Source organism: Ischnura elegans, chromosome 5 (assembly GCF_921293095.1).
Source record: "Ischnura elegans chromosome 5, ioIscEleg1.1, whole genome shotgun sequence".
Classification (NCBI taxonomy): domain Eukaryota; kingdom Metazoa; phylum Arthropoda; class Insecta; order Odonata; family Coenagrionidae; genus Ischnura; species Ischnura elegans.
In genome coordinates, this window is record NC_060250.1 from 107,338,781 (window position 1) to 107,356,493 (window position 17,713).

The 17,713-nt window shown below is 35.0% G+C and overlaps 1 protein-coding gene across 1 annotated transcript in view; it reads left to right on the forward strand.

Moving 5' to 3' along the window:
• LOC124159760 (calmodulin-binding transcription activator 1) overlaps window positions 1-17,713 on the forward strand; it is a 1,175,022-nt gene that overhangs the window by 1,069,051 nt on the left and 88,258 nt on the right. The window contains exon 6 of the mRNA XM_046535673.1: window positions 12,402-12,473. Coding sequence (XP_046391629.1) covers window positions 12,402-12,473 — 72 coding nt within the window. The remainder of the gene's footprint in view (window positions 1-12,401; window positions 12,474-17,713) is intronic.

A 17,713-nucleotide genomic window follows, 5' to 3' on the forward strand; every position in this document is an offset into this window, starting at 1 on the left:
AAATTCCGAGATGGCCAAAAAATCAACCAAAAAATCTAGTATCTTGCGTTTCAAGGAATTTGTCCTGTGATGATTGCAAGTTGGTCAAAAAAATTCTTTACGTAGTGCCATAAGAAAAGCATGGGGCACTTTCAAAAAATCATAAAAAATACTAAATATCAATTTATCGCAATGACAACCACACCAAAAAATCAACCAAAAAATCTAATTTACTTCAAGGGAATCTCATGTTCCTCACATATTTAAAAATACATTAAAAAAGCGAAAAAGTTTTAGTCCCATAAGCCTCCCATGTTAATTCAAGTCGATATATCTCGAAAAGTAATCGACTTTTTCGAGTTTTCAGATTTTTCCTCCCGATGAATTTTTTTTTACTTTTACGTACAATATTCCATATAGCCACACCTATCACCAGTTTGGCTACTAATTTGTATCAATCACACAATCAGTGAATTAGTTTGCAGCTATTATAGGGACGTTAACGAGTCGATTGGGCGCTTGAATTCATCAAGCGGGTAATTAGGGGGGTGGGAACATAGTTGTGTTACATGTTTCCGAGTCATATGCCCATAAGTGGTTCAAAAAGCGAATGAAACACCCCAAATATCGTTTGAATGAGTGAAATATTCGGACAATACGCTCATTCACTGTCAACAATACTTAAGACCTTCTTAGTAACCACGGTGATCAATGCTTCTGGAAACCATTTTGATATGAATGAATTGCGCAATGTAGAAAAATATATAGTGTACGATAGATGAACTTATGAAATGTAGCCGATTTTTCTTATTTTAGCCCTTAACCTAGGATTATATCACCTTTATTTTTGATTTTTAGCGTTTGAATACAGCAGACTTAATGAAATTAAATACATCATTATTAGAAAATAAATGAACAGTGACTAATGAAATGATTATTCGAATAAATATGTCTCGAATAATGAAGTAATGTTCGGATTTCTCTGACGATGTATGTCTCTCAATGCTGTCATTTTTCTAGATCTAAGGAAGGTTTATAACAACAAAACGCATTGATTACAATAAATATATAAATACGGTTATGAAACTTAAATTGGAGAAAGAACCGAAGAATGTTCAACTGTCTCCGTTGATGTTATATTTGGTAAGTAATAGCAGTTCGATATATTTTACAAAAGGTATATTCGATAGGTGTCGAATGGGAGCATAACAAACGAATATATTTCATTGGTGCAGCATGAACAATGCTTTAATAAACATATTCATAAAATTTCTTTTGTCTAACATCAGTAGTAAAAAAGATACGCAAATTAGCATATTTGCTACCATAATCATAACGAATTGTCAAGTTTACTCACATGTGAAAATATAAATTCGCAATCCTATTGATTTATCTTCCCATTAGGTCATCTACCCTATATTTCATGGTCAAATACGCCCGCGGATGTAAAATCCTGCATGTTATAGCAATTCAATATATATTTTAAGAAAACGCTGAATCGATATACATCTACTGAGACAGTAAATGGAAAACATATTCGATTGGGCTTTGTGAAGAATATCAGGATGTACACATTCACTAAATTTCATTGGTCCAAAGAATATACGAATCAAGTTATGCCATTTTCCGTATTTTCTATAATAATCGATTCGATCATTCGATTATACTGCATCTGTAATGTAAAATTCGCAATGCGTTTGATTTTAATTCCGGTCAATGGCCATTCACCATATTATTCCTGGTCAACTTTGCCCATTGATGTAAATTCCGATGTGTTATAACAATTCCATATATTTTAAGAAAAAGTATATTCGATATATATCGAATGAGAGACTACATACAAAAAATCTTCCCATTGGGCATTGTGAGGAATACCAATGTGTACCCATTCACCAAATTTCATTGGTCCAACGCATATACTATTTAAATTATGCCAATTTGCATATTTGCTACAATAATCGATTCGATCTTTCGATTAAAATGCCATCTGCACTGTAAAATCCGCAACGCTGTATATTATAATTCCAGTTAATAGTCACCTACTCTATAATTCCTGGTCAACAAAGCCTGTAGATGTAAATTCCTAAATTTTAACGCAAGTCGATATAATTTGGATAATGAAGATTCGATATATATCGCATGTGAGACCATATACAAAACATATTTCTATTGGGCATTGTGAGAAATATCATGATATACCCATTCCCAAAATTTCTTTGGTCCAACTTATAAAGCAATCAAGTTATGCCAATTTGCGTATTTGCTATAATTATCGTATCGATCTTTCGATTATACTGACATCTGTACTTTAAAATCCGCAATACTATTGGTTTCACTTCCAGTGTATGGGTAACTTCTTTAAAATTCCTGGTCAACTATGTCCCTACATGTAAAATCCTATAGGTTATAGCAATTCGATATCTTTTAAGAAAAAGTAGATTCGATATATATCGAACGTTAGACTACATACAAAACATATTTCCATTGGGCATTGTGAGAAATACCAGGATTTACCCATTCACGAAATTTCATTGGTCCAGCGGATATAGTATTGAAGTTATGCCAATTTACGTATTTGCTATAATAATCGAATCGATTTTTCGATCCTACTGACATCTGTATTGTAAAACTCGAAATGCTATTGGTTTAACTTTCTGTCTATGGGTATCTACTATATAAAACCTGGTCAACTATGCCCTTTTGATGTAATATCCTATTTGTTATAGCAGTTCGATATATTTGAGGAAAAAGCATATTCGATATATATCGCACGTTAGACAACATACAAAACATATTTATGTTGGGCATTGTGAAGAATACCAAGATGTGCACATTTGCCAAATTTCATTTGTCCAACGGGTATACTTTTCAAGTTATACCAATTTGTGTATTTGCTATAATAATTGAATCGATTTTTCGATCATACTGACATCTGTACTGTAAAATCCGCAAGGCTATTGGTTTAAATCCAGTCAATGGGTATCTACTATTTAATCCCTAGTAAACTATGTCCTTGGATGTAAAATCCTATATGTTATAGCAATTCGATACATTTTAAGAAAAAGTAGATTCGATATATATCAAATGTGAGACTACGTACAAAACAAATTTTCATTGGGCATCGTGAGGAATACCAATATGTACCCAATCACCAAATTTCATTGATCCAACGGTAAATCTATTGAAGTCATGCCCATTTACGTATTTGCTATAATAATCGAATCGATTTTTCGATCATACTGACATCTGTACTGTAAAATCCGCAAGGCTATTGGTTTAAAATCCAGTCAATGGGTATCTACTATTTAATCCCTAGTAAACTATGTCCTTGGATGTAAAATCCTACATGTTATAGCAATTCGATACATTTTAAGAAAAAGTAGATTCGATATATATCGAATGTGAGACTACGTACAAAACAAATTTTCACTGGGCATCGTGAGGAATACCAATATGTACCCAATCACCAATTTTCATTGATCCAACGGTAAATCTATGGAAGTTATGCCCATTTACGTATTTGCTATAATAATCGAATCGATTTTTCGATCATACTGACATCTGTACTGTAAAATCCGCAAGGCTATTGGTTTAAAATCCAGTCAATGGGTATCTACTATTTAATCCCTAGTAAACTATGTCCTTGGATGTAAAATCCTATATGTTATAGCAATTCGATACATTTTAAGAAAAAGTAGATTCGATATATATCGAATGTGAGACTACGTACAAAACAAATTTTCATTGGGCATCGTGAGGAATACCAATATGTACCCAATCACCAAATTTCATTGATCCAACGGTAAATCTATTGAAGTCATGCCCATTTACGTATTTGCTATAATAATCGAATCGATTTTTCGATCATACTGACATCTGTACTGTAAAATCCGCAAGGCTATTGGTTTAAAATCCAGTCAATGGGTATCTACTATTTAATCCCTAGTAAACTATGTCCTTGGATGTGAAATCCTACATGTTATAGCAATTCGATACATTTTAAGAAAAAGTAGATTCGATATATATCGAATGTGAGACTACGTACAAAACAAATTTTCATTGGGCATCGTGAGGAATACCAATATGTACCCAATCACCAAATTTCATTGATCCAACGGTAAATCTATTGAAGTCATGCCCATTTACGTATTTGCTATAATAATCGAATCGATTTTTCGATCATACTGACATCTGTACTGTAAAATCCGCAAGGCTATTGGTTTAAAATCCAGTCAATGGGTATCTACTATTTAATCCCTAGTAAACTATGTCCTTGGATGTAAAATCCTACATGTTATAGCAATTCGATACATTTTAAGAAAAAGTAGATTCGATATATATCGAATGTGAGACTACGTACAAAACAAATTTTCACTGGGCATCGTGAGGAATACCAATATGTACCCAATCACCAATTTTCATTGATCCAACGGTAAATCTATGGAAGTTATGCCCATTTACGTATTTGCTATAATAATCGAATCGATTTTTCGATCATACTGACATCTGTACTGTAAAATCCGCAATGCTATATGTTTTAAATCCAGTCTATGGGTATCTACTATTTAATCCCTAATAAACTATGTCCTTGAATGTTAAATCCTACATGTTTTAGCAATTCGATATATTTTAAGAAAAAGTAGATTCGATATATATCGAACGTGAGACTGAATACAAAACATACTACCATAGAGTATCGTGAGGAATACCAAGATGTACCTGTTTACCAAGTTTCATTGGTCCAACGTACATACTTATCAAGTTATGCCAATTTGCGTATTTGCTATACTAATCGAATCGTACTTTAGACACTGCTGACATCTGTACTGTAAAATCCGCAATCCTATTGATATCCCTTCTATGGTCACTCCCTTATCCCTGCCTTCACTAATATCCCCGCTTTCAAAATTTAGCCTATGTTCTTATATTGGTGACGTAATTGGACGGGATGCGTGTATTTCTTACGGGGGCCTAATACAAAAAGATATAAATTCAAATCGATGTATCTTCATTAGGAAACATAATTCATCTAAATAATTTATGTGTGCGCATAATTCATTTTTTTCCCTACATATTGTTAAAATTTTTATTTCCGTAACTATGTAAATAAGCCCAAAAAATGGCTCAATCGAATACAACCTTGTATCGATCATAACTTCGAGTCTAATCAATCGATTCGCCTGATTTAACTTTTGTCGGATGAATGACATTTTCAGTCGTATTTTATATGACATTCATGTTCAAAACTTGATTAATAAAAAAGTTATTAGCGATTGAAGCGTATCCAAGGAGATTCGTATCGATATAACTCGCACATGAATCGATCGAGCGGAATGGTCATCATTGCAAAAGTTGACCATTTTAATAATATTATTACTCTGAAAATTTCATTCCTCTAGCTTAAACGATTGCTAAGATATTCAAGATTGCATGCTCCACAAAAAAATGGCGACAATGATTTTTCGCTTGCAGGACATTTTTCGGAATTTAATTATTAATTAACCAAAAGGGATACGGCGAAAGTAAGCTCAAACGTGAGGGTTCGGAGAACCCTCTAACGGTTTTTCTTAAAGATTCCAAATGTTCATATGGCACATGTCTCAACGCCGAAATCCAAGATTGAAAATTCGACCACCTCTACAATGGAAAATCGAAATCGTTTATTCCTCGGAATTGTTTCGACATATGAAAATTCCGAGATAGCCAAAAAATCAACCAAAAAATCTAGTATCTTGCGTTTCAAGGAATTTGTCCTGCGATGATTGCAAGTTGGTCAAAAAAAATCCTAACGTAGTGCCATAAGAAAAGCATGGGGCACTTTCAAAAAATCATAAAAAATACTAAATATCAATTCATCACAATGACAACCATACCAAAAAATCAACTAAAAAATCTAGTTTATGTCAAGGGAATGTCATGTTCCTCACATATTTAGAAATAGATTTTAGAAGTGAAAAAGTTTTAGTCCCATAAGGCTCCCATGTTAATTCAAGTCGATATATCTCGAAAAGTAATCGACTTTTTTAAGATTTCAGATTTTTCCTCCCGATGAATTTTTTTTTACTTTTACGTCCAATATTCCATATACCCACACCTATCACAGTTTGGGCTACTAATTTGTATCAATCACACAATCAGTGAATTAGTTTGCAGCTATTATAGGGACGTTAATTACCTCATGGCTAACCTTATGCCATACATCATTCCATTTACTCTTTTAATTCTCGTCTCTATGAATGAATCTGTACGCCTCTTCATAATCATAATCTTTGAACCCGTGTAATATCTTTCATCATTACTGTTACTTGAGGTATTACACCTTTCCATGTAAACTGTATTCTCCTCCTTTTAACTTCATCGTTGAATATTTATGTCTTTAGTGATGAGCGTAACTGTGATTTTCCAATCACTTCTTTACCTGTGACTGCTACTCATCAGCAACGGTGATTCTTAACTGTAATTGTGATCACCGAGAAGAATCACTCTTAAAAGTCATCGGTGATTTGTGGCGCTGCTATTCCTGCTACTTTGTCCAAAACCAATGAATGAGCTCTCCGCATGAGGAACGAATAAAATTATTGAAAATTTGAAAATTAGGCAAAATATTTTTTTAAGGGAATAGCTCTAATTCTGAGTTTATATTACGATTATGAAGTAAATTTGATATGGTAAAGGAATTGATAAGTGGCAATCATTAAAATCCCTTTCGGCATTTTAAAAAATATTTTATATTCAAACCATCACGATTCAAACCGTTAGCTGTATATTTCGCAAAGAATGTCATGTTCATCTTATATGATTTTTATTTTATATCACCGGCAGTGATCGGTTACTTCTCTTTAATCACTGTTAGCGATAAATCGCTCATCACTATTTGTCTTTAGTAAAAGGTTATTCATGTTTACTTGCTATGTTGATTTTTATTCGTACTCTATAAAAGAAAACTTAGAATTCCAATGGGCCAACTGATTGTTACGAATATTTAGCTTAATAAATAGGTATTATAATGGAGTTGGAGTGACTTTATCGCCGATAATTGCGATATTTTAAGGAATTTCCATGCATTTTAATATTTCTATGATAGTTTCAGTCAGGCTGGCACTAATTATTGTCCAAGTATTGTATTATTTTTTTGTTTTTGAAGCTATTGCTATGTAACGGTTAATATTTTTGTTTAGTTAATTCTGTTATTTTTTGGTCGTTTAAGTTTTTTAATGAAGCCGTCTGAATTCTTTGTTTTTTTTATTTCCCGATAACGAATAATAATTTATGTTATCCTTTTCAAAACATGCTAAAAGTGAGTAAAACTGAAACGGAAAATATCAAGGTGTCTGGATGAGCATTCATGAAAGAGAAATGCGTTTTCAAATAATTCTGTGGATTTAGGAAGATGGCGGTTGTTATGAAATGATGGAAATCCGATATCTTAAATGCTGCTACTGACGACGCTTATGCTATTTTGTTAGTGGCTATCAATTCGCTACATTGACCGAGTATTTACTTTCAGGTGTCTACTTATAAGAGATTCCTACCACCGAAGCCGTCTTTAATTTATTTGTCATTCATCAGTTTCTTCCAGGTTTTTGAAAAGTTTAGTCTATAAATATGTACAGATACTGGTGAGTAATTCCATCATGAATAAATTCTAGAATTTAATTGTTTTCCGGCAAAAATTTGAAAGTAACGCTTTTTCAAAGCAAGAGGTTCTCACTCCAGCGTTATGTTTGCGTCGCGAATTTTAAGTCGGTGCAGCCATTCATTTCATAATTTACTGTAAATGAGGCATAAGTATTTTAGCATCCATTCGGTGGAGAACGAATAAATAGGCTCGAGACAGGATATTATGCAGTAAACAAAACAAAATGTACGTCGCCGATAGAACGATCGAGGATTCTACCTTTTTTTGATTCTAGATCCACTAAACATGCTTGGTAAGCTGCCTGTTACCAGGCCCATTCCAAATGGGGTTACAATGGAACGTTTCCCAAATACGTGGCACATAAATCTGTCGTATTCTATTCGCTCTTCTTTTAAAACTGTGCGGGGGCCGTGTTATTTTGCCGCTCCATGCCGTATGAGATCGCAGAGTTCTAATCTAGCTCAGTGCCCACTGGTCCGCTATTCTGTATTCCAAAACGCCGCCACCGCTCGCACGTGGCATTGGTCCGGAGCAGCTCTCCCATCTTTATCGGATTTAGTGGAATTTAGAGCATGTACATCCGGACCTCGTGCATGTGAATGTGCGCTCGCCTCGTTTTTGGTGAGCCGGAAACACGAAATTTGTTCCGGGACTGAAAGATCAATTTCGAAAATCTTCGCGTCGATATTCCACGCTGCCGCCCTCAATTAGATATTAGCCGGAGCGAAGCGATTGCTTTTTGGCGCGCGACTGCGAGTTTGAGGAATATCGGTGCATTTTAAAAATATTTGCCAGCTTTTCAATTACTACTACTACTTCTGCAATTCACCGTCCAGTCATCCACCTTAGGATTTAAATATATTCATTTGTCTCTTGAGGGAATAGCTTTTATGTGTAAATACTGAATGTGTAAATATTTATGCGTACTTTATTGGTATTGGAACAGGGAATCATCCGTAGCTAGTCATTTTTGTGAAACGTTTAAAATGGTCAGTGATTTCCTTACCATTAGAAGCATAGTAGAGATTTCTCGCTTATATAATTATTTATTATTGCTTTTCTCCCTGTTCTACATGGTGCGAACAATAATTGTTTTTTTAGTGATGATAGAATGATGTACGTGTATGTCAATTTATTTCTCCATTTATTATTTTTACTTTGTAAACTCTTAGTAGAGTACTCGTAAAACCGTAATTGCCCATTTTGAACGTTCTGCGGTAAATTCGATAGTATATGAATAAGAAGTTCTTGATTATAATAGTTTTACTGGATAAAAATAAAGATATAAAAAATATATGTAAAATCTTTGTCTCTATTGGCCTTTCTATTTTGTTTTTGTCTTGGTTTATATCCTTTTCCTAAAATGTATGTAACTATTTCAGCCTATTGTGCGTGAAACTTGCAAACATTGTGGGTTTCTTTGCTCCCTATATACAGTACTCCATCGAACGATTGAACGAACTTGGCTGGTCCACGTTTCCGTGGCCTCTGCGGGAAACCTTGAGCCGGCCTTCAGCGTTCATGATAGGACGTTTTCGGAGCTCTTAACTACTCCTTATCGCTCACGTCCCTTGCTTCCTGAGACGTGAACGTTCCCTTATCCGACCCTGCTGTTTTCGTACCTTTAACATTGAATGCGTAATTTTTTCCGCCTACCGTGATCAGCAAGGAAGGGGGCCATCTCTCGGAGTCCCAGATGAGCTTGAAAAACAACCTTCTCATTTCTGCTTGCGTGTCTTCGCATGAGCCCCAACGTCCCGAAATTGATTGAGGAGTTCAACACCCACGCACTCATCTAAGTCCTTATTCCAGGAAAATATAAAATTGTGACGTTAATGTGACCGTCCGACAGAGATTAAACCAAGATAAATAATTATATTAATGATAAGAAGATCAGTAATGAAGGAATAAACTCTTTTTTGGCGCTTCAATTAGATTTTGATGTGTTTAGATTTTATATTTAACATACGAGAAAAAAATTAAGTCCTGTAATACTGTTAGAAAATAGCTGCAAAATATTCTTAATGTTTTCGATGCTTATTCTGATTTTTATACTTACCTTCGACGAAGATTTCTTTAGAACCCATGACATCACGTTTTGACAGAAATTACCGACTTTTTGCTGATGGAATATAAAAAGTTGAATAGAAAGTAAAATATGATAGATCAAATGTAATAATGAATATTGATTACCATCAAGTTTCTAATAATTACAATTCTTATCCTGAGCATTGAAAATAAATAACTTTGAGCAAAATCTAAAGAAAAATATGAATGTCAATGCTTTTGCTGCAAGAGTTAATTTTGACTTTGACGGGGTAAAAACGACCCCGAAATGCTTGACCCTCTCCCTTTCCTCTTGCCCTTTGCGTGTCTTCGGAGGGGCCCGTAGATCCCGAAATTGAGTCAAGTAGCCCAAAGCCCACGCCCCTTCTCCCATGAAAAAATAAACCCCGAAACGTTGGAGGTTTGTGAAGGGCGCAATTGAATGTCCGGCCTCAGTAAGAGAGGTTAAAGGGTGGCGTGGCGGTGGTTTGGGAAGGCAGGGAGATAGCCCAGAGGGGGTTGAAGGACCAGGTAATTCCATCGAGTTTTTGCGAGCGATTGCCATCAAACCGTTGCGACGGCTACCCTTTAAAAAGAGGCAGGAGGTCCCCAAAGAGGGGGAAGTGTGGTCGAACGCCGACCAAGGGATTTTGTCGGCGGAAGGGGACGGACGTACCGTTTCCATGGAGGCCAGGCGGAATAATAATAAAGAGCAATTTCGGGACCCCGATTTGCTTTAGAAGTGGACCGCGTGGTGGGCAAGGGATGGATGGAAAAGAATTTTTCGTAAATGTGTTCGCTTTTGGAATTTTTGCATTTTTTTCCGCCGGAGAAAATCAAAAGCAAACGCCACTGGACTACATTTAGCAATTGCCGTGGGACAAGTGATGTGGGGCCCCTAAGAAAGGGGTGCCAAGAAAAATAAGTAGCCAGTGACACTAAAAATGAGGTAGGATCAGCGATCTGCAATGCTATCGTGTGTTTTTTTTCTTCATGAATACGCTATTTTGATGGGAGCATATTTTTATTCTGCACATGAATGATTCTTTTCCGAAACGACTCGTACTTATCCTCAATTTTGTTATTTTGTCCTGGCAAATCTTGTTGAATTTATTGAAATTTAAATATAATGCCAATTATTTTGTTGCTTTTTCTAGAATATTAAATTGCATTGACTTTCACAAAAGCTCTACTGATAGAGATTGTTACATTCTGTTGCAACGATCACGTTGCAATCACTATTGACAGTTATTCAAGACTATAAAATGTACAAGCAGTTTTGAGCAGTAATCAAGTCTGAAAAGTTTCCATGATATTCAGTGACATGCCTTTAAGGAAATTACTAATATTTTCTCACCATTGATTGAATTTTATGATAGAAAATGATCGGCGAAACGAGCGCGGAACATACTGTTTTATATCGCTGGAGATTTAGTTAATGACTCTATTCTAGCTGAGCTATATAAAAGTTATAAGTAAGCAAGGGCAGTTATTTTTTCTTACGACTCACTTCACCGTTGTAGTTATGAACAAGTCAATTCAAATTCCTTTTTAATCTCCGAGGTTTGAGAAAAAATTAGAATTCAAATTGTCTCTTGAACTGTACGACCTTCTTCGGTAAAAAAACAACGAATTTTTTTAAGTTGTTTTTGAAGATAAGGTGGGCAAAAAGCGTTTTTTAAGTGTCAATTAGGTTCATTTAAGGCCTTAGCTGAATGGCACTTGAGTAAGACAATGAGTCGGAAGAGAAACCTGTTAGTTCATAGGGGTTGATTTTAAGGTACGAGGGGTCCCTGAGGCCATAAACCTTTATGGGGCTATTAAAGGTGTAGGGAGAAAGGAGTAGAAAGTTCATGAAGCGTTTGGACAAAATTAGATCGCACACCGTTCGTTGTTCGGTATGCGCGTTTTCCGAAGGGTTTGTTTTAAATTGGTCAATCTTTTGCTCTCATTTCCCACTGGAAATGGTGCCATGATGGGCGTCCTTGCCAATTTTCTTCACTTTTAAGCAAGGCAAAGACCCTGATTTTGCTCGATACTCACCCCTATTGTGAAATAAATGCTCTCCAAGGCACTATATTGTAGTCAGTGCTTAATTTTGTGCGAAACTGATTCATATGCCGATAGAAGTTATTTTATAGTGAGTTTTGAATGTTATATTTCATATATTCGTAATGAGATAGCAAAGTAGCCGCATTTTCAGCAAAAATCTTTCATACATTTTAATACGGATTTTAACTATTGGTTTCAGGTGTAAGTATCAGTACTTTTTCATCGCATTTGTTAGGTTTGGAAGTTTTCTCTGTTACTACTTGCTTTAATGAAGGACATATTCATGAAAAAAATTGAATTTTATTACGAGACCATCTTTAATGTTTAAGCCCCATTTTCCAACGTTAATTTAGGCTCGTTGTTAGAATAATTTTTCTCTTCCTGCTTTCATACTTACTAATGCGCCCTTTCATCTTTATGTCCAATTTAATGATGATATTCAATTTTTCCGTCAGAATGCGTCATTTCTTCCGTTTTATTTTGCTGAGTAAGTTTCATTTTTACGAATCCTCGATTACATCCCTATTTAAAAACCCTACTACTTGCTTCAATTAACTATTAACCATGGCGTATGAGGTGTTCTTTGCCATTTTTACCGATGGCGATATGAAAAACGTATTTGAAATAATAAAATTCATATTATTTACTCTTTGAATATTAACTATCTTTATTTTTCTCTTTCCAGTGTATATATGGCTGCTATGTACATTCGGCCATACTGCCTACATTTCACAGGAGGTGCTACTGGCTATTGCAGGTGAGTTGTAAAAACATTTGCTTGATATCATGTTCAAATTCACGGTTTATCTAGGGTGCAAACTTTTACTGGTATTTAGTCAACTGTATAACAGTTTGATAATTTAATATCATCCAATAAGTAATAAGTATGGTTATTTTATCGTAAAATATTCTTCTTATATTACTTGGGCTATGTTGGTAGATTTAAAATTAGTGCCCATCAAACCATTTGCAATCTAACTAGCAATGTTAATTTAAAATGATTTTAATGTCGTTTATGACATTTTTCATTGTTTTAAATGTTATTAATGTCGCTAATTCATGAAATAGAGGGAAAATGTATATTAAATTGAGGTACCTATCTTTCTCGTATGCGGTCCTCTTTTCTTTTAAATAAAAGGCGAGTTCTGTATATTTTACACTTGTAGGCGAAAATTAATCATTGTCTACGTAAACCAACCTCACATGCAACCAAAGCTGTTTTTATTTCAAATAGTTTTCCATTCTAGCATGATGATACATTTTCAGAAATATTGGGCTATTGATGAACTAGAGTTTTTCGTCCACTGCTCATTAATTATCTAGTTCACAACGGAGAGTTTTGAATGAATTACCAAACTTCGTCATCAGAAAATGGTCCTGATCGTAAATCACCTTAGTTTGACAGAGGGATAAAAAAATAAAACCTTTGCCAAAAGGGTTTGGCCAAAATCCTTTCTGCCTTCGTTGGCCTCGAGTGCAATCAGATATACGCTGTTGGAATACGCAACGATTCAAACTTATCTACTTTGCTTCGGTCCCATTTCGTGCAACAGGATATCAATTTCAAAATATCAAGTATGGGAGGAATATTTTGTAGTCATCCCAAATATGGTTGTTCACTTCTCTTATCACTTGAATGAATTCCTTTCCCCAATCTAGCTATCCTCCCTTACTACGGTTGCTATCAAGCATAAACGTAATCCAATGCTATTTTTTTATCGTATAGCCAACCGGAGTGAATCAAGTTTTGCGCACTGTAGCTTTTTCGTCGAATTATCTTCGCTTGTGCGTATTCACGACCGGTGGTCGATTTTAATTCGTCATCTTAAGTCTGATTTCCAATTTCCGGTTTTATTATTGCCTGACCGCGATTTGGAGTTTGAGATTTCTTTCCCCAGAAGGAAATGCTATCAAACTTTGAGATTGTTTCCTTTTCCAGATTATTATTTTTGTATCGCAAGCCGTTCGAGGCTTGGGTTTTGAAATAAGCCGTATGAGTGTCTTCACGTCCCGCTGAAACTCGCGGAGAATCGGTAGAAGAGGAAATAATCGAACATCCGTTTCGGAAATTAATATTTCGCGTTTGGTGCTTAGTTATTCTGGAGATTTTATGATATCGAATTGTTAAGTTTCACCTTTTTTGTTTAAATAGCTTTAATCTTTATTCTCTCTTGTCATTTCTTTTTAACGGTGTAAAGTAGAGCATAATCCCTGTTGTATTAATCCAAATATTCCGGAGTGTTTATCGGATAAATGCATTTTTTCGATCGATCTCAAAATGTTGAGCTCTCCACTTCCTTATAATTATGACACTTCAGGACTTGTTTTCGTGCATCTGAGTCTGTAATTTATAAAGTTGGACATGTGCATGCATGAATGTTGGTCGGTGTATTTAAGACCTATATTGTGAAAGTTTGAATTAGCTATTATAAGCTATTTTATACATTTTATTTTGGTTTTTCCCGTAGAATCTTCGCAATTCATTTTTTTCCTCTCCCTTTCTCATCAATAAAACGGTTGGTAGGTTATTTGGATTTCAATAGGAAATGAATAATATTGAATGTTTTCATTATTAGAAAACATAGGTTTTTCCAGCTAAATCGCATAAATTTCTCCTATAAATCAGGTTTGCTTGTAATTTGTCTACGTCGCGTAGGTTGTATTACCTCTTTATGCGCCAAAGAAGCGCTTAGCACCTATGAGAGAGCCGAAACGTGACTCAATTTCAAAGTCATAAGGAGGTTAACACCTCCTCACACTACATAACACCGGTAGTAAAAATACACCTTCTTCACCATAAAATACCAGCCATCTAATTTTTCGTCGTTGAGCATAATTTGAGGAGGGATGAAATCTAATTTCCTTCGTCAGCATTCGGGATTATTGCCACTGAGGGAGAGTACATCTCACTGACATCATATAGAATCACATTAGGATGGAATTCAACTGAGAAATACTTAGGTTATTTTTATCCTCATTTATCTCTCCCATGATAGCCATCTATTTGACTTTATTTTAATTGCCCGGTTTTATAGCCTCAAAACACATTATTTAGCATCCAGATTCATGTTTTAACCCTTATTACGCTTATTAATTAATACGAAAATATTTACATTCAGTTTTTAGTTCTTTAAACCCATTTTTTCCTTAAGTATTCTAGTGAGTATTTCGCAGTACAGGATCCATTACTCTACGAACCCATTAATATTTTCCGAACAATTCGGTACGCTTTATGCTATATTCGGCTGGATTCAACGTTTATCGCAGAAATCCACCATCATATTATATCATAGATAAGTATATCCCAAAAATGCAACAAAAAAAAAGTATTTTCTTGGGTAATTTAGGAGCTCTTCCAGTGATTTCATGAGGATACGTACCGCCATATACATTCGACAGTTCTTCATCTACATTTATTTCCCTGTGATTCACATTTTTAAACTTCGATCGCGTAAAAAATTTCTTTGCCCACCGGCGCTAAGGTGTATGGTATAAAATCTTATTTTCTTTGTTTTGTATTTTTTGTCTCTGGAATGGAATACGCAGTAGATCTTTTAATTACCACTCATTTCCTCTTTACAGCTCTTTTTTTTAGCTTTCCTTTTGACTCCATTACTCTCAATACACTTTTTATTCGCCTTATCAACCACATTTCCCAATACAGAAGCCACTCGTGGTTACATTCAGTTCGTGGCCTAAGTTCTTTTTCGGTATGGGATCAGGCTTCTTGAAATAATTTGTAGTCAACAATGTAACAATTTAATAAATCTCATCTTTTTTCCATGAAGAATTTTCGAGTTGGATATTGTGGGAAGGGTAGCGCGTTTGGATTAGCTGGAAATAGCCTCCGTTAGCTTCCCTTCCTCCTCCCTCTTCCTCGCAACCATATTCTCCCCTCTCGTCTCTCACCAAAAATCCTTCCATTTGACTCTCTCTCTCTCTCTTAATTTGAAAACTTTTGAGTTTACGGAGGCTTCCAGGTGTCAAAAAAAAGTCGTTTTCCGGTCGGAAAAAAATGGAAGCAAATTCATCAAAACTTGCAAAACACCCGGTTCAAAAATTGGATTTTCGAAAATAAAAAATTTGAATAAAGAAAAGGAGCGGGAACGATTGCGAGGCATGAAAATCAAAATGAAGGGGAGGGATATCACCGCGACGGGCGTTGCTTAGTGTCAAAAGTGACGAGGCGGGCAGTCGGAATTACGCTCTCGTTCCGAACACTTCGGCGCGAGTGCTCTGGCCCGATCCGCTTTTTGATGCGGATGTTGAAGTGAAGGCGTTTATTTCGCGCGCCGATAAATTGAATGCACTCAATCGATTGGAAGATGGTGACGATGATCGTCGTCACACTTTGACGTTTGCGTTCGGCTGAACTTTATTTCGCGTTTGGAGAGTCGTAGATTGCAAAGAAATGTCCATCTATTTGGGGTATTCGTGAGCAGCAAACTATATCCATCCTTTTTTAGTTGGTTCAATATGAAAACTTAGTCCTCTTTTTTGATGGATTACGCTGATTTGCAGCTAAATTTTTTATGTTACTGTTGCTACATAAATCTCAATTCTTAACGTTTTTGGTAACATTTAATCATTTTATTCTGGACATGTTTTATATTTAATATTTTTTTAACTTTATAATACGAATACTCTTAAGTGGCTCTCTGTTACGTTATAGATCTTCCCTCATATATATTAACCTCCTTCAAGTTTCACCGGTGCATTTAACCCTTCCGTGACAGTTCCTAGAAATCTTACGCGAACGACTGTACGGGATATCTCTGTTACCCCATTTATAATTCATAAATTATATGTTGTTTTTTAGTCTTTCCTGTTATTCAACACCATGACTCTCTTTTTTAATGTTATCATGTTTTGTTTTGTATTATTTATAAATATATTGTAGGCTATATTTAGGTTTTTACATTGATTTTGTGCGAAATGGCAAGATTCTTTCATATTTTTTCTATAGTAACTGTGCATTGACTGACATGCTATGAAAAAAAAGTTCAAAAGGTGCTATCGTGTAGAATATTGACGTTATTGAAATTATAATGTAATAAAATTTATTGCATTCAACTTTTATCCCTGAACATATAACAAACAAGGTGTTTTTATCTTTCCGCCAACAGCTTTACGGGGTAACTCAATTGCCCCACCAATAAAAATAGAAGTTTTCAAAAACAATTTAAATGTAAAAAAATTCATTCCTTACCTGAATAATAACAAAACGGTTGAGCTCAAATACAAAAATTTCAAAGGGACAAAATATAAAATTATGCAACATTAAAATAATTTGTGGTAAATGAGTTACCCCGCTCAGTCAAGGGTTATCTGAATATAATCTCTCTCCCTTAAATTTTCTATATTTTTTGCCAAACATATTATCGCGGATAGGATTTAATGGCACGAAGAGTAAAGGCAAAATATATTTTTAAAAGAGCCTGTGATTTTGTGCAATCTTCATGGGCTGAAAGGATTCATATTCGTCGTGAATTAAACTAAAGTGATCTCTATCACTGGAAATTTCATGCTCTAAGACTGGTTTTAGAATTCGACAGAGTGACAGTTTTGTCGAAGAATGTCTTATTTTCCATAATGTCTACTCAAAGAGCTCTTAAATACGTATTTTTTCATTCGTGGTGACTGAGATTGTACGTAAATTTTGCTGTCCCACTATCTGTTCATGTTTAAAATCAAATTAAGCAAGGGGTTTTTACTAGCTAATATTTTGTTTTGACTGAAACCTTTCTGCCAGTTATCAGAAAATTAGGGTTGTATATTAGCATGTGACAAAAAAAGATTGTATTTTACAGTAATTTATATATCCGCTCATTTATGTGCCATAATTCGGTTTCAGAAAATAGCATTCCGTCTTCAGTTTTTTTTGCTTGAAATACTGATTGTCATAATATATCGTAAAATAAATGTATATAACTCAGTGATTCAACTCGAAGGTTAGTCTGCATATGTAAGGGTAGAGCTCTCCCCGAACTGAGCCAC